General features: G+C 40.7%; 1 protein-coding gene across 1 annotated transcript; it reads left to right on the top strand.

Annotated features, from left to right (window-relative positions):
- The first annotated feature begins 4,868 nt into the window (after positions 1-4,868).
- On the top strand, positions 4,869-14,068 carry LOC102519216 (olfactory receptor 10J1-like). The gene is given in 4 exon segments (XM_032463955.1): positions 4,869-4,955; positions 4,958-5,050; positions 5,052-5,394; positions 13,137-14,068. Coding segments are annotated over 4 exon segments (1,431 nt in total). The 5' UTR covers positions 4,869-4,892.
- The last annotated feature ends 8,129 nt before the right edge of the window (positions 14,069-22,197 follow it).

Genomic DNA, 22,197 nt, shown 5'->3' with positions numbered 1-22,197 from the left:
TCTTGGGTAAACGATTGAGGGCCTTAAAAGAGATTATGCAGGACAAAACCAAGTGCCTCACAACTATTCCATGCTTGTCAGTCTCTCTGTTTACTTGGCTTATCAAAGACACTACAATAAGCCACCTTGCTTTCAAGTATTCATCTCTCATTCCACTGGGTCTTAGGAAAGAAGACTTTCCTACTTTGGGGTCTCTAGAAGAAAGGCATAAACTGGGTACCAGAACTGGGATTAATGAAAAGCCCAAGTCCCAGGGGAACCTGGGAGATGTGATACTTGACTCTGCTCCAACTTTGGAAAGGCCCAGTCTTAGGCTCATATTATGAAAGGCAGACAAAACTGGGTCTGTTGGTTGCCTAAATGCTGGTGAGGCAGGAGGGAAGGGGGCAGGGCACAGCCATTCAAGGAATGACACAGCAATTAACACCAAAATGGTGGAAGATTCAACTCCCAGTAGGCACTGAGGATCAAGATGGCGGGAGATATGACTTCCAGTAGACCTTGAGGTTCATTATAAGCTCATTGTAACATATTAGCATGATAAATAACATGCCCAAAGGCACCATGACAGTTCTAAGGCTAATCATAAAAGGTCAAAGAGCAGGTGATGGCCCAAGTTCCTGGGAATCCCAGCCCCTTCCCCAGGGTAGTTGGAATGATCCTCCCACTTATTGGCATAGGAAGCTTCCGAGTCCATAAAAACTAGCAACACTGTGCGTCATGGCCTCTCTCACTCCCTAGTCTTCGGAGATGGCCCACACTCTGTGGAGTGTGTATCTACTTTTACTTTAACTTGAGCACCCAACCTCCACATCTCGAGGCCTTTCTCTCTCCTGAAACAGCCTGAACTCTATGAAATATGTAGCTCTCTAAGTAAATCTACCCTTACTCAACTGTGGCTTGCTCTTGAATTCTTTCCTGTGCGAAAGCCAAGGACTCACACTTGGCCGGGCGAGTCCCAGGGACTTAAGAGAGACCTGGGATATGGCCCTCCTCTCGCTGCACATTTGTTGTTCCTGTCTCATTGGGGGAGAGAGAGGGGAGATGCAGGAATTACTGCAAAGGGGGCCTTCCTTCTCATCTTCCACAAGGAGAAGGGTCTCTGTTTTTCCTATGTAATACACAGTGATGCCTTGGAGTCTGATGTGCAAAATCAGTGGGACTGGCATGTAGTACAGATTCTGCTATATTCCATGTACCTGACATATGAGAGGCACACAATGAGTACTTGTTGAAGGAATCAGTGAATGAATGAGTCACAGATCCCGGAACATTCAAATTGGAAGGGAACTCAGAGAGAGATCCTTTGGCTCTTAGGGTGCAGAGACCCTAGAGTGTGAGTGGCTTGCCTAATGAAACTGCACCCTTAAACATGGTTGGGTTCCACAATGTTATAGACCCTTTCTACAACAATGGGTCAGGCGGCAAGAGCTTCTCTTCATCCACTGAGCAGAGCAGGACCATGTCCTGATGTAATGGCTTTGTTCCTGTGGAAATCCCAGACTGCCTACTGCAGGGAAACAAAATTTGCCGCCACAAAATGTCTCTTTGGCATGTGGGTTATTTTGAGCTGAAAACAATCCATGCTCAAAAGACTCAGAAGAACCTTTGACCCTCCCACTAACTGCCTAAAAGAATGTAGATAGAGGACCTGTTCCAGGAAGGAAGCTATCACCATAGATAACTATAGTATGAACTCGGTGTAGTAAATAGGGAGGAACCTAAGAAAGTCTGTTAAATTTCCTGTGTCTCACTGTCCCTCCAAGACCCAGGAAAACGTTTATCAAACTAGCTTTTCCATCTCCATGTGAATTGCCCTCCTCCCCTCTGAAGTCCTAAATCAGCTATCTACAACGTCCTCTTTTGTCTTTAGTTGAAGATGGTATTCAAGGTGAGGTCTTGAGGCATTGAGGCATTACTCAGTTTTCCTGGGTCTCTCCCATGTATACCTGCTATTACCCTTTTGCTGATTTTTCTCATATCAATCTGTCTCATCTCAATTTAATTCTTAGACCAGCCAGAGATCCTGAAGGGGCAGAGGCAAATTTCTTCCTCCCTGACACCTACATACTATTTATGTGAGTGGGTTGATGAGATCCCTTTTCTAATGAGTTCCCTAGACATCATGGTGTTTGTATCTTGCTACTGCTGCCTTGGGGACAGTCACTGTGACTCTGGGGAGAGGGACCCCAGAGTCTGGGGCACAGGAGAATGGTCCTCTGTGACAGACAGCAATCTACACTTAAAGGATAGGGCTATGGGGAGGCACAGGAGAGCCTGGTGTTGCTTTCTGTCTGTTACTTCCAGATCTGACCAATCAGAGAGAGAAATTAATTAACAGACTCTGGTGGGCTCTAAGTTTTTCTTCCAGTCCTCCCCTTCAGAAGATTCTCTGGGTGCTGTGTCGGCCACGCACAGCGGGAGTCCTGGCAATCGTGATTCTACGCTCTCAAGCCTCACTCTCCTAAAGACTGAGTAAGCCTCAGCCCTGCCTAGATATGGCCTTGTGACCCTTGCCTCATGGCATGCCACCTTCTCATTTCTTTCCTTTCCTGGGAATACTGTCAAGTGGAAAAGTGAATGCACTTAGGGAGTAAAGAGCCCTACAAATACTGAAAAAATCACTTGCAAAGTGTTATCTGGGCACTCGCCTTAGAAAAGTCTAGGCAGAACTTTCAAAGGGTGAATTGGTCAATTTAGCCCAAAATATAGCCTTCAAGGTGTCACACTGAATGAGCCAGGGGAACCAGGAACATTCAGTCCCACCCCTATCACTCTCTATCACACTCCTGGTCTGCGGGGCCTAGAGGAAAGAAATGGAACATTTGACTGGTTGAATGGACCTAAGTTTCCCCCTTTATACTAGAAAAAGTATATTCCCTGAACATAAAAGTCTCCACCATTTCTTTTTTCTTCCTGCCCCAGACAGCAATCAAAGGCCAGGAAGGTAGAGGGTCAGTGAATGGCTGGCTGGCTGAAATATCAGGGTTCATGAGTGTAGGAGTTCAAGTAGGAGGTCCAGGACACGGGCATGCCTGCAGACTTGCTGAGCTGGGAATGGCTTTTCCATTCCAACCTCCATCAGATCCTCCTCCTGGTCTTTGGGATTCTCTCCCCTGTTTGAATATTGTGTTTCCCTTCCCGCTACCTCCTTCTCCTATCTCCAAAAGACAAAAAAGCATCCTCTAACTTGCAAGCTGCTACACAAGTCCTAGTTGGATGGAAAATAACTCCTTCTAACCTGAAGTGAGGCTTGGGGGAGGAGAAGTGAAGATAAAACAATGACCTACAAAAGTCATATTTTTAGGTCTATGTTCCTCTTTATCAACAGTTACCATTTATTGATGGCACACTCTGTACCAGGCCTTCTGCTAAATGCCTTACCAGCATCCTCCCGTGTAATCCTTGCATCAGTCCTCTGAGGTAGGTATCAGTACCGTCTTCATCTTACAGGTGGAGAAACTGAAGCCTAAAGAGATGAGGAAATGTTTCTAAGGTCACATGTGAAGTAAGTGGAGCTGGGGTTTGGCCAGGAAGGGATAGATTCCAGACCATTCCTACCCTCATCCCCACATATTTCAGAATCTAGAGTTGGAGAGGAGGTGGAAAGTGAGGACTCGACTTGCTGATCAATAGATATTGAAGAAGTTAATGACAAGAGCCACCCATGAACATGAGAGAGAGAATAGGAGAGAGAGCAGAGAATGAATGAACAGATGAAGGAGTGTTTGGGTGGGTCTAACACACAAGGAGAATCCAGGGTTAAAGTGAGGATAGGGAGGACAGATGAAGGGAGGGGAGCAGAAATGTAATTTACTATCTGCCTGTTATGTATCAAGAACTGTGCTTGGCTATTTACATACAGTAATTCATATAATCTCCATAGTAATACTATGAGTAGATATTATTCTACTTTATAGATGAACCAATGGAGACAAATGAAGAGAGGGGGGAAAAAAAAAGTCCAGCATCCCTCCACTTACACTGGCGTTAAAGCCAGAGATTTCCATAAACCTTAATATTTTGTTTTAATCACTGTTTTATTATAGTTACTGGTACTTCAAACCCTTAAGTTTCAGACTCTTTACTGTGTTTACAGATGAGAAAACAGAAGTGGAAACTACCTTCCATACAGAAGGAAGGAGATTCGGGTATTAAAACAAGTAGTATTTGGGGAACACAGGAAGGAAGCAGGGCTGTAAGGAGCTAGCTCTGGATCACAGAATGTCCTGGGTCCATATATTAGAATCTCCCCAAGTGAAAAAAAAAAAAGTGGTATCCCTTTCACCACTTTATTCCAGATATTAGCCATTTTTAATCTAACTTGAACCATGAAAGGAAGTAGTGTTATATACCTTGATTTACCAAGTGCTTCTTACCAGAGCTGGAGCTGGCTGTTCAGAAGTGTGCCTTAAATAGTTTCCCTGGCTTGAACCCTCTCTTTATGCATGTCCCTTTGCACTGGGTCTCTAAAATGTGATGGGCCATTGCGGGTCCAAACTACGTGAGTCTGGGTGGAGCTCCGGGGCTGCACATAGTCAGCACAGTGCCTTCTCTGGTCTACCTATCAATCTACTTTTCTAGTGTACCTGTCTATCTCTGTCTACTTCTAGCCAAGCTTGGTAGATGTTTCCACTACTCCCTCTACATATTTACTCTCTTCCCCGCACTGCCCACCCTCTACTACATCCGCCGCCAATGCCAGCACCTAAGAACCTTAAGAGGTCTTGGAGAACTTGGCCAGTGTTTGAATGCTGAGAGCTTCTGAACCCAGAGCTACACTCACTTCGAGTTTCTACGCATGGTTGATGATGACCCTGGTCCAGCCTACTGTTTCCAGCCTGGATGTTCAACCTTCCCATTTCATTGCTTTCAGACCCAGATTCTTCTCAATGCCAAGACCCAATTTCACAGCTGTGGCAGAGTTTACCTTTGAAGGCTTTTCCATTTTTGGTGGCAGCACAGACACATCCTCTTTGTGGTCTTTTTGGTCTTGTACCTGTTGACTCTTGCCAGCAATGCTATCATCTTGACAGTTATCCACTTCAACCTGTCAACTTCACACACTGATGTACTTCTTCCTGAGTGCGCTGTCCATTTCTGAGACCTGTTACACAGTGGCCATCATTCCCCGGATGCTGTCCGGTCTCCTCAATCCCCAATGAGCCATCTCCATTCCAGACTGTGCCACTCAACTCTTCTTCTATCTCACTTTTGGTGTCAACAACTGCTTTTTGCTGACAGCCATGGGGTATGACCGCTATGTGGCCATCTGTAACCCCCTACGGTATCCAGTCATCTTGGGCAAAAAGACTTGTATACAGTTGGCAAGTGGATCCTGGATCATTGGCCTGAGCACAGCCATCATTCAAGTGTCTTCTGTGTTCAGCCTGCCCTTCTGTGATGCCAATATCATCTCCCACTTCTTTTGTGACATTAGGCCCCTAATGAAGCTTGCCTGTGCGGATACAACCATCAGAGAATTTATCACTTTGCTCATTAGTCTGGGCATCCTTGTTCTGCCCATGGTCTTGATCTTTATGTCCTATGTCCTGATTGTCACCACCATCCTCAAGATTGCATCTGCTGAGGGTCGGAAAAAGGCCTTTGCCACCTGTGCTTCACATCTCACAGTGGTCATTGTCCACTATGGCTGTACCTCCTTCATCTACCTAAAACCCAAATCACAAAATTCCCTGCAGGACAGACTTATCTCTGTAACCTACACTGTCATTACCCCACTCCTAAACCCTGTTGTATACAGCCTGAGGAACAAAGAGGTCAAGGATGCCTTGCTCAGAGCTTTGGGCAAGAAGTCCCTCTCTTAGGTGCTCATCAGTCTTAGTAACAATAAAATTTTGAGTGTGATGAGTTGTCAGAGTGAGGGAGCCAGTCAGATAAGAGATAGTATAAGGGCTCCAGGTACCTGATCTGGGAAGCACCTGGGAGTCAGAGACATAGAGTGAGACAGGAAAGGAAAAGATTAATGGAAGAAGAGATGGGTGGATTTTCCAAGATTGCTAGATGGGTTTACGAAGCTCAATGAAAATCAAATAAGATAAAGCATATTCAGGTGCTGTACTACAATGTTAGACATTGCTGTTACCCTTGGCATAAAGTACTGTAAACCAGCAGTGTGGGTGGGCAGAAAATATGGTATCATATCATAGGAATTTATGTAATCTGAACCTGGCCTCAGCACAAAAATCAGGGCCAATAAAAATAACAAGTTCTCCTTTATTTACATATAACACTTCTGATGCTACATTTTACACTATAATTTTTAAAAAATCACTCCATTAATGATTTACTCTGTGCCTATCACTAAATGTATAAACCCTAGACAGCTATGCCAGACACAGGTTCTGAAAATCAGTTTACAGACTGATTGAGAATTTTGAGTGACTTAAGCAAAACCCATAAAAATGGCTTCCTGTATATTTGAGAATTGCAAAAGAAGAGGCCCATCTTCGTATCCCATCCCCTCTCCCCAGAGAGCGTGGGTACTATAATGGAATCTGTTGTTGCTCTGTCCAGAATCCTTTATGGGGTTGGCACACCCAAATCCAGCCAATGTGAATGTTGCAGTGCCATCTACTCAGAGCTGCCCTCTTCTCTGAAGAATTGCCATTGGCTGAAGGGGAACTTTCTTAGATGTGATTCATACCCTACCCCCATCCTTCACAAGGGGAAGTCCACAGCCAAGGCCTGTGTGAAACAGAAGTTACAAAGGGTCACCCAAGTTCCTTCAAGATGCGACCAACCTCCGAGTGCACCTAGAGTCCTCCATTAGATCAGGACTGAAGTTAGATTCCAACCGAGACCACAGCCTTGCTTAGCTCTTCCCCCATCCCATCCTGCTTCTCTCACTCCACTTTCTCGGAGAATATTGCCTCGGTCAATCCCTGCACCTGGGTCCTTGTTGCAGGCTCTGCTTCAAGGGAACCCGACCTAAGCCAGGTGATACCCATACCACTCACTTGGCTCCACTCTTTGAGTGTCCTCTCTGCATCTGTTGCACCTAGAACAATGTCCGGTACGTAGTAGCTGCTCAATAATTATTTATTAAAAGAAAGGAGAGGAGGAAGGAATAAAGGAAGAAAGACAACTGTGGGAAGCTAAAATACAATTAGCATCAGCAGACAGTTCTTCTCCCTCTTTTCTTATTGTTATTTTTTACTTTCAGGTTGTTTGCCCCCCTCCCCTTTGTGATGTCCTTTTTTGGTACATTTATTGAATATCCTCCTGGACTACAGGCATTAATTTAAGCACTTTACTGATTGAATTCTCACTGTAAGTCTACGAGGTAAGTATTTTATTAAACTTATTTTACAGATGAGAAATCTGAGACCTGAAAAGATTAATTCCTCAAGGTCATACAGCTAGTATGTGGCAGAATCAGGATTTAAGAATAGGCAATTCACCCCAGAGTCTGCTGCTGTATTATAAGCTCATGATGATTATTTTAACTAGCTTTCTCCTTTATAATACAGACATTGTGGATTTACACATATCTCAAATCCTATTTGAATGTCTAGAACTGGACATCTGTCTGAAAGTTCAGGATTTATGTATTATAATATGCATAATTTCCTTGAGTATCTTGGTGCATCCTTTCTCCGCTCAGCACAGCTTCAAAGGACGAAAGAAAAAAAGGAAATCTGAAGTGGGCCAAAGGCCACTGAAGAATGACAGGACTCAGGACCATTAGATTACTAACCTCTATACCTATCTTCCTTCCTGTGTTTTTTGTGTTCCTGACTCTCTTCCAAGCACTGATGGCCTGAAGTAGGAGATGCTTAAGCAGTGTGATACTGTAAATGGAGCACAGGCTTTGGGGACAGACATGTGTCTGATCCTAGGTCCACCATTATAAGCAAAGGACAGTCACTTCATCTCCCTGGCCTTTGTTTCCTATCGGCACAGTGGGGCTGATAGTAGCACTCTCCCCAGGTCACTGTGAGGAGTCAGAACTGTTACAGACATAATGTCTCCTGGCGCACAGGAAGCAGCGATAGTTATTAGCTCCTCCTCCTCCACCCCCATCCCCCTCAGAGGTGACAGTTTTTAACAACAGAGTTCTCAATCATAGAATGAGCTCCCTCCTCCCAGGAGGTTCTGACTTTGTAAATAGGCTTCCCCTACAGTCTTTGATCCCATGTTCCAGTAAAAGGAACCTAACCATTCTTCAGGGTCTTCCAAAAATTGCTTCCTGGATACACGCGCCCATGTGTTAATAAACCACTCAGCTGCCTCTCTGCATTCCTACCCCGGAGTCCCTTCCCCCAGGCCCCACCCACTTATTGGTGTACCAACTATTAACAGCACATTCCCGCTTCTCTCCTGGTTGCCTCAGAAACACTGCAAGGAGCCCCAGGATTCATGTGTGTATCAGTCTTCATATGCAGGGTGTATAAATACTTACAGAAACATAATGCAACTATTTGAATGTACCATAATCCATCTGAAAGCACCAATTACTAAATTCATAGTTCTCTTTTCAGGAATTTATTTTTTTTTCTACCAATAGGTACAAATAGTACTATTATTATCCAACTATCACCAAGCTGGAGATCTATGACATATTTTGAAATAAAAAAGGATTTTTCACATCCAAAAAACTGGGGACCTCAGCTTAGGTGACAGGGATAGGACGGGTGACAGTATGAGAGTAGATATAACCTGGGTGCTATGGATTGAACTGTGTTCCCCCATCCCATAATTCACATGCTGAAGCCCTAAACGCCAATGTTATGGTATTTGGAGATGAAGCCTGTAGGAAATAATTAGGTTTAGAAGTCATCATGAGGGTAGGGTCCTCATCATGGGATTAGGGTCCTTTAAGAAGAGCCCACAGAGAGCTCTCTCACTCTCTCAGTAATCAAATCTAGCACCTTGATCTTGGATTCCCAGCCACCGAACTGAGAAACAAATGTCTATAATTTGAGCCACACAGTCTGATATTTTGTTACAGCAGCCCAAGCTGACTAAGACATTGAGGAATTATGTTGACTGCAGTTAGTTCGGTCATCAGCCTTATTCATGGCTCTGAAAGATTCCCACTGACAATAATCCTAAAGCATCATTAGGAGGTCTAGACCTGGGATCCTAAACTAATGTGAACTCCATGAGTGAACACAGTAAGAACTGCTTGAATATGGTCCCCAAATAAAGCAGTTTATAGCAAGTTCTCTTGGCTCTTTTGCCAGCTTTGTTTCTATAGTCACCCCACATGTTGATTTCTGTTTAGCACCAAATTCCACTAAATTTACTGTTGATGGAGTGATAAATTCCTTATCTTTCATTTACAAAATGGAAATAGTACCACTGACTTCATAGGGTCATTTGGAGGACTAAGTGAGACAAAAACTTGTGAAAGTGTTCAATAAATATTAGTTGCCTCTGGCACTGATTACATCTTCTGCCCCCAAGCACCACATTTTTATATCATCTACCCAATGCCCCATTTTCAGAATCTTCCTAATTTGTCCCAAAGCAATGGCATCACAAAGTACTGAGCTATTTGCCCAACTCTACTCCTCTCCTATTGAGAGCCCATAGCTACCAATTGTATCTAAGAATGGAACATTAACATAAAGATCATTTGTTTGACTTATCTGTCACAATAGGAAGCTATGCGTATTTGTGAATAATCAAGGAGTAGGCACGAATGAACCTGATGGGAGTAGTTTATGCAATGACTGGTTCTCTCCTCTCCCTTGATCCACACATTGATCCAGTTACAAGCCCTGTTAGTTCACCTCATATGTATCACATCTGTCCCTCTTCTAGGGGCCACGGTCAGTCCCTCTAGATCAATCCCAAATATCTCTGGCCTGATCTGTTGTGTCAGCAATCACCTTGCCTCTTCTCACCAACCTCAAATCCATCTCCATCCTGCAGCCAGATCAATCTACCAAATCTCAGTGCTGAGTTCTTTTCTATCATCATGGAAGCAAAATCCCCAACTAAACATGAAGAGGGTGCAGAGTAGCTAGTGGTAAAGCCTGACAGTCCTTAAGAGGCTAATTGCTAGAGGACTTTGAAGTCCATGAACAGGAGGGGTAAGTGAAGTCACTTGAGAAGTCCTTTAAAAGTGATCAGTCTAAGTACTCTAAAAATCTTTTGTAGCCTGATCTTACTTTACCTACAGAATGTTTCTGTAATCAAACTGAGTCTAATCAAGAACAGTCTTGCCTTTCTGTCCTACTTACATATGGTATTTATTTTAATAAACCGTCTATCACCTTCAACTAACTGGTGAGCTCCTCAAAGGTCGATGAAACATCTCATTTCTGCAGGCCCAGCAACCAGCACAGGGCCCGCCATGCACTCAGTGTTTGAAGAATAAATAGGCACAGATCAGCACCACATGTTAAAAGTAAGAAAATGCAATGAAGGCAGTAAATTAACTCATGGAAATTCTTCATCAGTAAGTAAATTCGGAGTTGGGTCTTGATAGACTGGTAGAAGTTTGTCACATGGAGAAGGGGAGATAATTTTGAGTAAAGAAAACAGCATTCAGAGGCTCATCTCTGTTTCCTAACCCCCCAAGAGAGGATCCTTGGATCTAAAGACAATGTACTTCCAATTCTGAATATCGCAGAGGCAGAAAGGCGGGCAGCATGAACTGCCCTCTGCAGACCTATGGCCATATTCAACTAGTTTAATTCCAAAGAGAAAGCCAGATTCTTAAACTGAGCAGAGATCCTGCCCATAAAAAAAGGGCCTAACTTCCTGAGATCCAAGATGTTATGGCTCTAAGCTTGAGCTCCTTAGATTTGTAATCTGTTTCCAAGGCACACATGTAAGAAGACACAATATGTGTATTCATTATTTTATTATTAAACACCACTCTCTAACCAAATGAGCTAACCAGCCAGCTATAATGTGCTTATTCAAACAAGCAATACTGAACTAAACAAACCAGCTTCCTTTAATGCTGTTTCTACTTGAAGCACAAACTGCCCTCAGACTCCCAAAAGGCCCACTGTGGGACTGGGTAAATAAGCCCACACGTTAACGAGCTCCCCAGGTACCAGCTGCCTGTACCCTCCCAGCCCCAGGGTGGCTCTTAGGATGCCTTCGAAAAGTTACCGTCCAGGAGCCCCACTGGCTGCTCCTGGGAGACCATCTCCTCTGGCTTTGAAGACTTCTCGACACAGAGGGGCTGTCAAGGAAGCCTTGCAGCTCCCAAGCCTGAACACACTCCTGCTGGAATGTGTTTATTCGCTGCCTGCACAGCCTTCGCACCTGTCCACAGGCACTTTTGGTTACCTTGCTCTTCCCTGGCCCGCACACTGTGGCCAAGGGAGCCCAACATTTCAGTCTTCATGCCTCAGCCTCCTCCAGCCCAGCTCTCCTGTTGTACCTCAGAACTAGGTAGTCACAAGTAAGTGCTCCTTAGAAAAGGAACTGAATTGGGGCTTATTGCTTGTGGTCTGACTTTAATTTATTGTAGTAGAACAGCTCTTGTCACAGCTAGAGAAGGTGGTGTTTGCTCTTCCTTCCCTTGATTTTCTTGGAAGAATTATAGGCTCTGAAGGATGGAGCAAGCTAACCAGGTTGTACCAGCCATTCCTCTACCTCAAAACATATGGGCGTCAGCCAGACTGGATGACACTTGAGCCTAGGGTTTCTCAGCAGAAGCCCTACTTGGTATTTGGCATAGGACAATTCTCCCTTGGGTGGGACTGGCACATGTCTTGCAGGACACTTAGCACCATTAATTGCTAGCGATACCCATGACCATCATTGTAACAATCAAAAGCTCTGACACACATTTTTTTACTTCATAGCAGAGGTGCCACACCACGCCATGGCTGGACCGTTGCCTAGTTTATGCCCAGCAGCCTCACAGAAGATAAATGTCTTCGGCCTCATATTTTAGTGTCAAATGATTTTCCCTAATGGGAAATATTTTCTGTTGCAACTTTACTCTCTTAGCATTCTTAGTGTAAGTGATTAATGGTTGGTCACCAACTTCTCTTAAATAATCTTTTATAAACTTAAAGGAGGTTTTTGTGCACGCCTACTAACCTTCATCACTGAAGTGACTTACTTTATGCAAAAAGTCTTTTTCTGAATATGCATAAGGAAATCGGAAGATAATTTAAATACTCTACAGGAACTTATCGTCTAAAGGAACAAAAATGTGAAATATTACATGAATTGGACTGAGCCCCATCCTTCAACAAAATGATGTATCTTTAGTGTTAACTCTGTTCTTTGTATTCAGGGTTTGCCTTTGTTTAGGTGAGGGACACCTGAATTTTCTGCATATTCCCTAGTACAGTTGTTTACCTCTGCAGAGGAGGTGTCTGCCTACTCATAAAGTTGTACTGGCTGTAAATTTGCTTTCTCGTTTAGGGAAGATGACACTGCAGAGTTTACAATATACGTGAGTCGGTGTTGTGAACTGTCAGCCGACTTCCATCATTCAGACAGCAGTGGGGAGAGGGTGGTGGTTGGTTAAGATTCACCTTTTCCTTCTTGAAAACAAGATGAACTTCTCTGCGTCTGCTTTGCTTCTGCTTCCTAAAGGAGGTGCAAGGGGATGATTCATAGTCTTGAGATAAAAGAAGACTCCAGTCAATCCCTAAACAAATTGTTTTCAAGAATCAAATCCATGCATAAACCTGAGCTAGTGAGATACACAGATGTAAAGGGTATAAAGTCACAGAGTGTTTATGTGAGGAGAGTGTGGCACTTTGGGGGGCTGACAGTAATCCAAATAAACATGAGAACTTCAAAGTATGATATGCATTGGTAGAGGACTGAAAATTTGCACTCGTCTTTGAAAAACAGGATCGATTTAAATAAGAGGAGGAAAGGAAGAGGGGCATTCCAGATGACATGGAGGAAGAGTGGGTTGAAGTGGGAATGTACATGGTTATACAATGGGGGGGGGTGGAAACTTATATGATGCTAGCATGCGTAGGCAATTGTAATAGATGGCTACAGAATAAAAATGTTCTAAGCAAAGTAAACCCAGGGATTGACTTTAAGCCACTGGGAAATGTATCCCCAGGTTGCTAGCTGAGAATGAAGTTCAATCAATTTCAGAAATGTGATTAAATTGCTTTACTGAAATCATGCAACTTTTATTCTTCTACATTTCAGATTTAGTGACCACTCAATGAAGAGAGGAAACCACACTCTCACCACTGAGTTTGTTTTCCAAGGTTTCACCAGCTTCCATGAGCACGAGCTCACTCTTTTTGTGGTGTTCCTTGCACTGTACATCTTGACCCTGGCAGGTAATACAATCATTGTGACCATTATCCGTATTGATCGTCATCTCCACACCCCCATGTACTTCTTCCTCAGCATGCTGTCCACTTCAGAGACTGTATATACATTAGTCATTCTCCCAAGGATGCTGTCCAGCCTCATGGGCATGAGTCAGTCCATCTCACTAGCAGGCTGTGCCACACAGATGTTCTTTTTCGTAACCTTTGGGATCACCAACTGCTTCCTGCTCACAGCAATGGGGTATGACCGCTACGTGGCCATCTGCAACCCCCTGAGATACACAGTCATCATGAACAAGAGGGTGTGTGTCCAGCTGGTGGGGGGCGCCTGCAGCATTGGGCTGATTGTGGCCATGACACAGGTGTCAGCTGTGTTTAGGCTGCCCTTCTGTACCACAAAGGTGGCCCACTTCTTCTGTGACATCCGGCCTGTGATGAAGCTCTCCTGCATTGACACCACTGTCAATGAGATCCTGACTCTGATCATCAGCGTTTTGGTGCTCGTTGTGCCTATGGGTCTGGTCTTCATCTCCTATGTCCTCATCATCTCCACCATCCTCAAGATCGCCTCAGCCGAGGGCCGGAAGAAGGCCTTTGCTACCTGTGCCTCCCACCTCACTGTGGTCATTGTCCACTACGGCTGTGCCTCCACTGCCTACCTCAAGCCCAAGTCAGAAAACACCAGAGATCAGGACCAGCTGATCTCAGTGACCTACACTGTCATTACCCCGCTACTGAACCCTGTGGTGTACACCCTGAGGAATAAAGAGGTCAAGGACGCTCTGCTTCGGGCCGTTGGCAGGAAGCTTTCCTGACAACTTCAGAAGTGTTCTTCTGAGGCTCTTAGCATCCACTCTGAGCAGGAATATGAGGAGTAGAGTCTCATGTCCTTGGCTGTCAAAGATCTGCCTTGTGAGGAGGAGGCGAAGAGAGGAACAGCAGCACAGCATCTAACCGGGACCCTGAAAGCTTTAAAGAAAGCCCTTGAATGAAGTGTCGGCCCTGTTTCTGTGAACAGTTAGACAAACAGGGACAGGATATGCCTGTAGAAAAAGTCAAGGAATAGTGTGGTCCAAGGATTTTTCACTGACCTTTTGGTTTCCATTTGACTCTCTACTTAATGAAGACAACAGAGATTTCATAGAAAAGAGGATCCAGGACATACATCTTCCCCTATAATTCCTTCCTTGCTACTTAAGAGCATAAGGATTTCTCAAAGTGGAGGCCCTGCTGGAATCTGTTTGTACCTGATGTATCAAGTAATAAATCACTGTGTGGACAGGGAAGAGTGGCCTCTGAATGAGATGGCCCAGGAAGAAATAGACTTTGTCTCCTAGGCTGCTTTAATTCATCTCAGTTTCTAGCAAAACTGCTTATTAGAGATGGTGACCAGAGACAGTTTAATTAGAGATCTTAGCAATTCCAAATCTTGTCAGCCATATTAACAGCCATTTGAGGGCACATTCCAAGATCCTCCTGGGTCAATTCAGTTGCTGTTAATTCAGAAAGCATGTATGGGCAACAGTGATAAAATATGCTGTGTGCTGGATCCTAGGGGAAGAAAGATGAAAAAACCTTATTGCCTGGCTTCAAAAAGCTCAAAGTCTAGTAGCAAAGACAGACATTTAAAGGTACAGTTTCAATTCTTTATGTCAAGTGATATATATGAAAGATTAAAGGGGAATGGGAGGTGGGGAGAGAGAGAAAGAACTGTTGGAGATGTCAGAAAAGTCTTCAGAGAGGAGGTGATCTGTAATCTGGACTGGTTTTAAAACACTTACAGGAGATTGTCTGACAGACAAGTTGTTAGAAGAAAAGTAATTCCAAAGAGAAGAAATAAAATATTCACATGTATGAAGGCAAGAGGAATGTTCAAGAAATGAAAAGTGATTCAGCATGCTTACTCTAAGGTATAAGACAGGAAATGGAGGGAGGAAATAAGACCGAGAAGAGTAGGCTGTAGTCAGACTGTGAAGACCTTGTATGCTGAACCAAGGAATATGGGCTTTAATGGGAATCATCTAAGACTCAGGAAAAGTAGGATTCAGTTTATGAGGCATCTACGTGAATTCCTGGCATTCTTGTTGTCCTTACTTAGTTCCACAGAGACATCTAAGAAGTTGCATGAATCTAGACTCTAAGCCAAGAAAATCAGGGGGGAAAAGGGATGAGACTAGAGTATTTGGAGGTAATATACAGAAATAATTATGTACTTATGATGAGGCTGAACCAGACAACCAGAGAGAGCATGGGAGCAGAGGCTGATCAAGGAATTTCATTTAGATTTGGGGGTCGGAACTCAAATGATTACCCAGTGATGAGAACAAGGAATTGCTGTTAAGTCAGTGACTAGGCTGGACCTCAGACTTGGGGGCATCCTGACTCCAAGACACACCTTCCACTAGAATTAAAGGATAGGCTCATGACTCAGGAAAGCCTTCAAAAGAAGATACAGAGACTCAAACAGCCCATGTAGTCTGCACTCTAGACCATACAACAGAACTACCAAGCCCTCTCTCAGAATAAAGGTAATGACAAAAGTCAAACTATACCTAAAGTTCTCTAAGAATATAAGGTGGCTAAAAGTAATTAAGAGAAGCTGTTAACTGACAAATTTAAAAATTGAATAATTAAAAGCAAAGGACTGCAGGCAAAAGTTTGAAAGTCATTTGGTAAACATTCATGGAGTTTTTACTATTTGCCAGATATTGTGCTAGACATGGAAAATATCAAAACAAACTCTGCACTAGTCCTTGAATAAAGGAGCTTCCAGTGTTGCAGGGGAGATGGGCTTATGCAGAAGTCACCATAATGCAATGTGATAGAGAAATGAACAAAGTGTGCTTAATATTTAATGACAAAGACATATAAGCCTTGGGATACTTTTTTGTGATCTATATAAAGCTGTATCTCATCAAGCCAAGAAAGGGCCCTGCATGCTGCAGTTCAGTGAAATAAATGTGTGTTACCTGGGCAATAAGGCTGTCTTGATCTATGTATTGGGCCATTTCCTGGGGACGAGGGCTGTGTGGCTTCTGACGGGCATCATTCAGAACACCTTATCACTGTGGACTTACAACGTTTATCACCTAGGTTTCCCAGAAACTTCGTTTGAGTGGACTAGTTTCACAGTCAGACACTACAGAATCAGATGTTTTTAATCGCCCTTGTCACCCCATCAAGGAACTGGCCACAGAACTTTTTCTGATCTGCTGAAAAGTTCCAGCCTCTCACTGAATATTTGGCTGGATTAAACAACCTAAGAGGAATCCTTCCTCTTCCCCAGGATTATTTTGGTCACTACTCATGCTCAGTATCACCTGGTGGTAAACAACCCTTTCATAATGGGGCCCTTGACACAAGCTTTCCCAAACATTATCTCGCAGGGTCCTCAGAACAATCCTTGGACAAAGGCAGGGATAAGGCTCTCCACTGTACAGATAATAGGGCTAAGACAGCAACAGGGTGAAGGCAGAAATGAACTTGCACCAGTTGGCTGGCATTTTCTATCTACCCAGAGTACATCACCACCCAAGGGCAACTAGCAGTATGGAGAGTGATACACTAGAGAAGTCAAGCTAAGCAAAGTCAAACTTCCCAAATAAAACAGAACCTTCATCCCTGAACCTTTTTTAAAAGGGAAGAACCTGTGCCATGTACGAAATGGCCACCTGGGATCCTCACTCTAGCCAAAGGGGACCCCAGAGGAAGAGCATTTCCAGCAGCAGTTCAAGCTGTAAAGTCGTATTCGTACAGAACCAGCTAAGATTTTAGGGAACGTGAATATCAACCTTCTCCAATATTAAGTCAAATCAGATAAAGGATAAGAATTAATACAGATTTCTTGTCAGAAACCATATAAGCAAGAAAAAAGTAGAGTAAAATAAAGTGTTCAAAGAAAAAAAATCCACCCACCTCGATATCTATATAGAACAAAGTTATTCTTTAAAAGTAAAAGAAAAATAAAGACTTAAACAAATAAAAACTGAGGGAATTCATCGCCAACAGACTTGCCCTTTAAGAAATATTAGAAGTTCTTCATAAAGAAGGAAAATGATTTAGGTCAGCATAAGGAAAGAATCAACATAAAGAAAGGAAAAGAATGGAGAGTAAATAAAAGTATATAAAATATTTTATTTTTCTATTTTTAATTGATCTAAAAGATAAATTTATTTAAAGCAAAAATAGTAGCAACATACTGGATTAGTGGAATGAATGACAGCCATATCACAAGGGACAGGAGGGAGGAACTGAAAAACATTCTTAAGGTATTTGTACTACATGTGAAGCATATAGTGTTTTTTAAAAATTACAGTTGATTTATAATGTGTTAATTTCTGATGTACAGCATAGTGATTTTATATATATATATATTTTATATATATATGTGCATGTGTGTGCATATATATTCCTTTTAATATTCTTTTTCATTATGGGCTATTATAAGGTATTAAATATAGTTCCCTGTGCTATACTGTAGGACCTTGTTGTTTATCTATTTTATATATGGTAGTTATTATCTGCAAATCCTGAACTTCCAGTTTATCCCTTCCCTCTCCCTCAGGTAATCGTAAGTTTGTTTTCTATGTCTCTGAGCCTGTCTCTGTTTTGTAAATGAGTTCATTTGTCTCTTTTTTTTAGATTCCATATGTAAGTGATATCATACTGTATTTTTCTTTCTTTTTTTGGCTTCCTTTGCTTGCATATAGTGTTCTTTCAATATGGACTTAGGTCAGTTAAAAATGTATATTATAAACCCTAGGATAAGTATTAAAATTTTTTTAAGAAGAAAAATTAGTATGTTCAGAGAGGAGACAAAATTGAATCATATGAAATGCTCAATTCGAATCACAGAAACCCCAAAAAGGGAAAAAAGAAACAAAGAACAAATGTAAGAAATAGAAAATAGTTACAAGCCTGGTACATACTAACCCCAAATATCAATTCAATCTAAATGTGAATGTTCTAAATACATCACATAAAAGACAGATCATCAGAGTGGTTAAAAAAAATAAGACTAACCTATAGGTTGTTTACAAGAAACACATTTAGATAGCTTAAAAGTAAAGAAATTTTTAAAAGATGCTAACACTAATCAAAAGAAAGGTATGGTAACAATATTAATTTCAGACAAAGTATAATCCAGAACCAGGAAGATTATCAAGACTAAAGGGCATAAAAAAAAAAATAATAATAAAGGACATTACATAACAATAAAGAAAGAAATTCTACAAGAAGTCATAATTATCTTAAATATGTATGTAACTAATAAAAGAGCATCAAAATACATACGGAAAAATTGCTATAACAGAAAAGAAAAAGAGACATCTACTATTACAGTTGAACACCTTACATTTCTGCCATTAATTGACAGACTAAGCAGGCAAACTATCAGTAAGGATATAGAGGAGCTGAACACAACTATGAACTTTATACTCCATCTAACAACAGTAAAATACAAATTCTTTTTAGTCTCACATGTAACATTCATCAAGACAGACCACATTCCGGGTCATAAAACACAATTTTAAACTTTTGAAAGAACAGAAATCACACAAAGTATATTCTTAGACTATAATAGGATAAAATCAGAAATCAGTAACAGGAGAACAGCTGGAAAATCCCAAAATATTTGAAAATTTCTAAATAACCCATGAGTCAAAGAAGTCTGAAGTGAAATTTTTACACTATATTTTGAAATTAATTAAAATAAAAACTTATCAAGATTTATGAGTTGCAGGGAAAGTAGTGCTTAGAGGGAAATTTAAAGCATTAAATGCACACATTAGAAAAGAAGAAAAGTCAAGCATCAATAACCTAAGCCTTGTCTTCATAAACTAGAGAAAGAAGAGCAAATTAAGCCTAATACAAGCAGAGGAAATATGAATATCCGAGTAGAAATTTAAAAAAATGAAAACAAAGTAATACCAAAGATCAATAAAGCCAAAATCTGATTATTTGAATAGGTCAATAAAATTGACAAACTTTTAGCCAGGCCAACCAAGAACACAAACAAAAGATGCACATTAACTATATCATAAATGAAAGAAGGGTCATAACTACTGACTCACTGACATTAAAAGGATTATAAAGGAACATTCAAAACTTTACATCCAGAAATTTGATAACTTAGATGAAACAGATCAATTCCCTGAAAGACACAAAGTGCTATAACCCATGCACGGAGAAACAGATAAACTGAATAGCTTTATATATATTTTAAAGAAATGAATTCATAATTAATAGCCTTCCAAAAATTAAAGTGCCAGGCCCTGATGGCTTTACTTAGGAATTCTACCAAATAATTAAGGAAGAAATAAAATTAATTCTCCATAATCTTTTCTAGAAAGTAGAGGCAGAGAGAACACTTCCTAAGTAATTCCATGAGGTTAGTATTACCCTAATACCAAAACCAGATACATTAAAAAAAGGGAAAGAATAAACCAATACTCATCATAAATATTAATGAAAAAATCTTTACAAATATAAGCAAGTTGAATCCAACAATGTATGAAATAAAGTATACATCATGACCAAGTGTGATGTATTCCAGGTATTTAAGGCTAGTTCAAGATTTGAAAATCAATGTAATCCACCCATTTAGGAGGCTAAGGAAGAAGTTATATGATGATATCAATTGATACAAAAAAAAAAGCACTTAACAAAATTCAATACCCATTCTTGATTTTTAAAAAGTAAAAGTCTCAGCCAAATAGGAATAGAAACGAACTTTCTCAATTCGATAAAAAACGTTTTTAATAACTTACGGTTAACTTCTTACTGAATGGTGAGATAATGAATGTTGTCCTCCTAGGTCAAGAACAAGGCAGCAAAAATGTCCCCTCTCACCACTTAATACGCAGTAACATACTGGAAGTCCTACTTTGTGCAATAAGACAAGAAAAAGAAAGAAAAGATATACATATAGGCAGGAAGAAATAATACTGTCTTTATTCACAACTAACATGATTGTTTATTTAGAAAACTGTAAAGAATCTACAAAAATCTTCCAGACTAATGAGTATGGCAATGTCACAGAATAAAAAGGTCAATATACAAAAGTCAACTGTTTTCTTATATACCACAAATAAAAAATTAAAATTTGAAATGAAAACTACAAAAATGCAAAAAATAATAATACTTATGTATAAATCTAACAAAAATGTATAATAGAATTTTTACGTGAAGACTATATAGAATTTTTATGTGAAGGCTATGTAACACTGATAAGAGAAATCAAAATGATCTAAACAAATGCAGAGATACGCTACGTTCTTGAGCTGAAAGTTTTATTAATGTGTCAATTTCCAACTTGATCTAAAGATTCACACAGTCACAACCAAAATCTCAGTAAGCTATTTTAATAAACATCAACAAGCTGATTCTAAAGTTTATACGGGAAGGTAAAAAATATATATATATAGCCAATACAATACTGAAGAACAAATGTGAAGAACTGAAAACTACCTAATTTTAAGTCTATACCACTGAAGACTGAGTGGTACTGGCCGGAAAAAAAAAAAAAAAAAACCCAAATGCAAGATCAATGGAACAGAACATAAGTTCCAAAAATGACCCACAAAAATATATAGTCAACTGATTGTTTTGCAAAGGCAATTCAGTGGCAAAAGGAGCTTTTCAACAAATGGTGTTGGAATGGTTGGATATCCATATGCCAAAAACAACAATAACAAAAAACAAACAAACAAACAAAAATAAAATCTAGATGCAGATGCAGATGTTATATATTACATAAAAAATAACTCAAAATTGATAAGAGACTTTAAATGCAAAACTATAAAACTTTTATAAGAATATATAAAAGAAAATATCTGTGACCATCAGTTTGGTCATGACTTTATAGATACATCCCCCAAACTATGATCCATGAAGAAAATGTGGTAAGTTAGACTTTATTAAAATTAAAAACTTCTTGTGAAAGAGACTGTTAAGAGATGATAAAACAACTAATAGACTGGGAGAAATATTTCCAAAATATCTATCTGATAAAAGAATTGTAATCCAAAACACAAAGAATTCTTAAAACTCAACATTAAGAAAACAAGTAATCCAATTTAAAAATGGGCAAAAAAGCTGACAGACAGCTCATAAAAGATTATCTACAGATGGTAAATAAGCATATGAAAAGATGTTCAGCATCATTTCTCATTAGGGAAACACAAATTAAAACAGCAATTAGATACCACTACAAACCTGTCAGAACGACTAAAATCTAAAATAGTAACAATTGCTGGTGAGGCTGCAGTGCAGCAGGAACTCTCATTCACTGAGGGTTGAAATATAAAATAGTACAGCCACTCTGGAAGAGAGTTCATCCAGCAACCACGCTACTAGGTATTTGCTAAATGAGTAAAACTTACATCCACACAAAGAACTGCACACAAAATTTACAGCAGCTTTCTTCATAACTGCCAAAAACTGGCAGCAAGCAGGATGTCCTTCAATAGATGAATGAATAAATGTTGTACATCCATACAGTGGAATACTATTCAATGATAAAAATTAATGAGCCATTAAACCATTGAAAGACATGGATATGTCTTAAATGTATGCTGTTAAATTAAAGAACTCAGTCTGAAATAGCCATGTACTGTATGGTTCCATTTACATGACATTCTTGAAAAGACAAAATTGCAGAGACTATAAACAGGTCAGTGGTTGCCAAGGGTTTGAGAAGGAGGGAAGGTTGAATAGCAGCAGCACAGGGAAATTTTTTAGGGCAGTGAAATTATTCTGTATGATACTATAATGGTGGGTACATGACACTATGCATTTGTCAAAGCCCATAGAGCTTTGCAGTAGAGTGAATCTTAGTATATGCAAATGAGAGAAAAATCATTTAGGAGACTGAGACCTCATAATGCAATGCAAGCTGACATAAAATAATCTAACTGTATTACAAATGTACAAAACAGCCTCACCG

This window comes from Camelus ferus, chromosome 21, assembly GCF_009834535.1.
Source record: "Camelus ferus isolate YT-003-E chromosome 21, BCGSAC_Cfer_1.0, whole genome shotgun sequence".
In the NCBI taxonomy this organism is placed as follows: domain Eukaryota; kingdom Metazoa; phylum Chordata; class Mammalia; order Artiodactyla; family Camelidae; genus Camelus; species Camelus ferus.
This window is presented reverse-complemented; position numbering and strand designations above follow the sequence as displayed.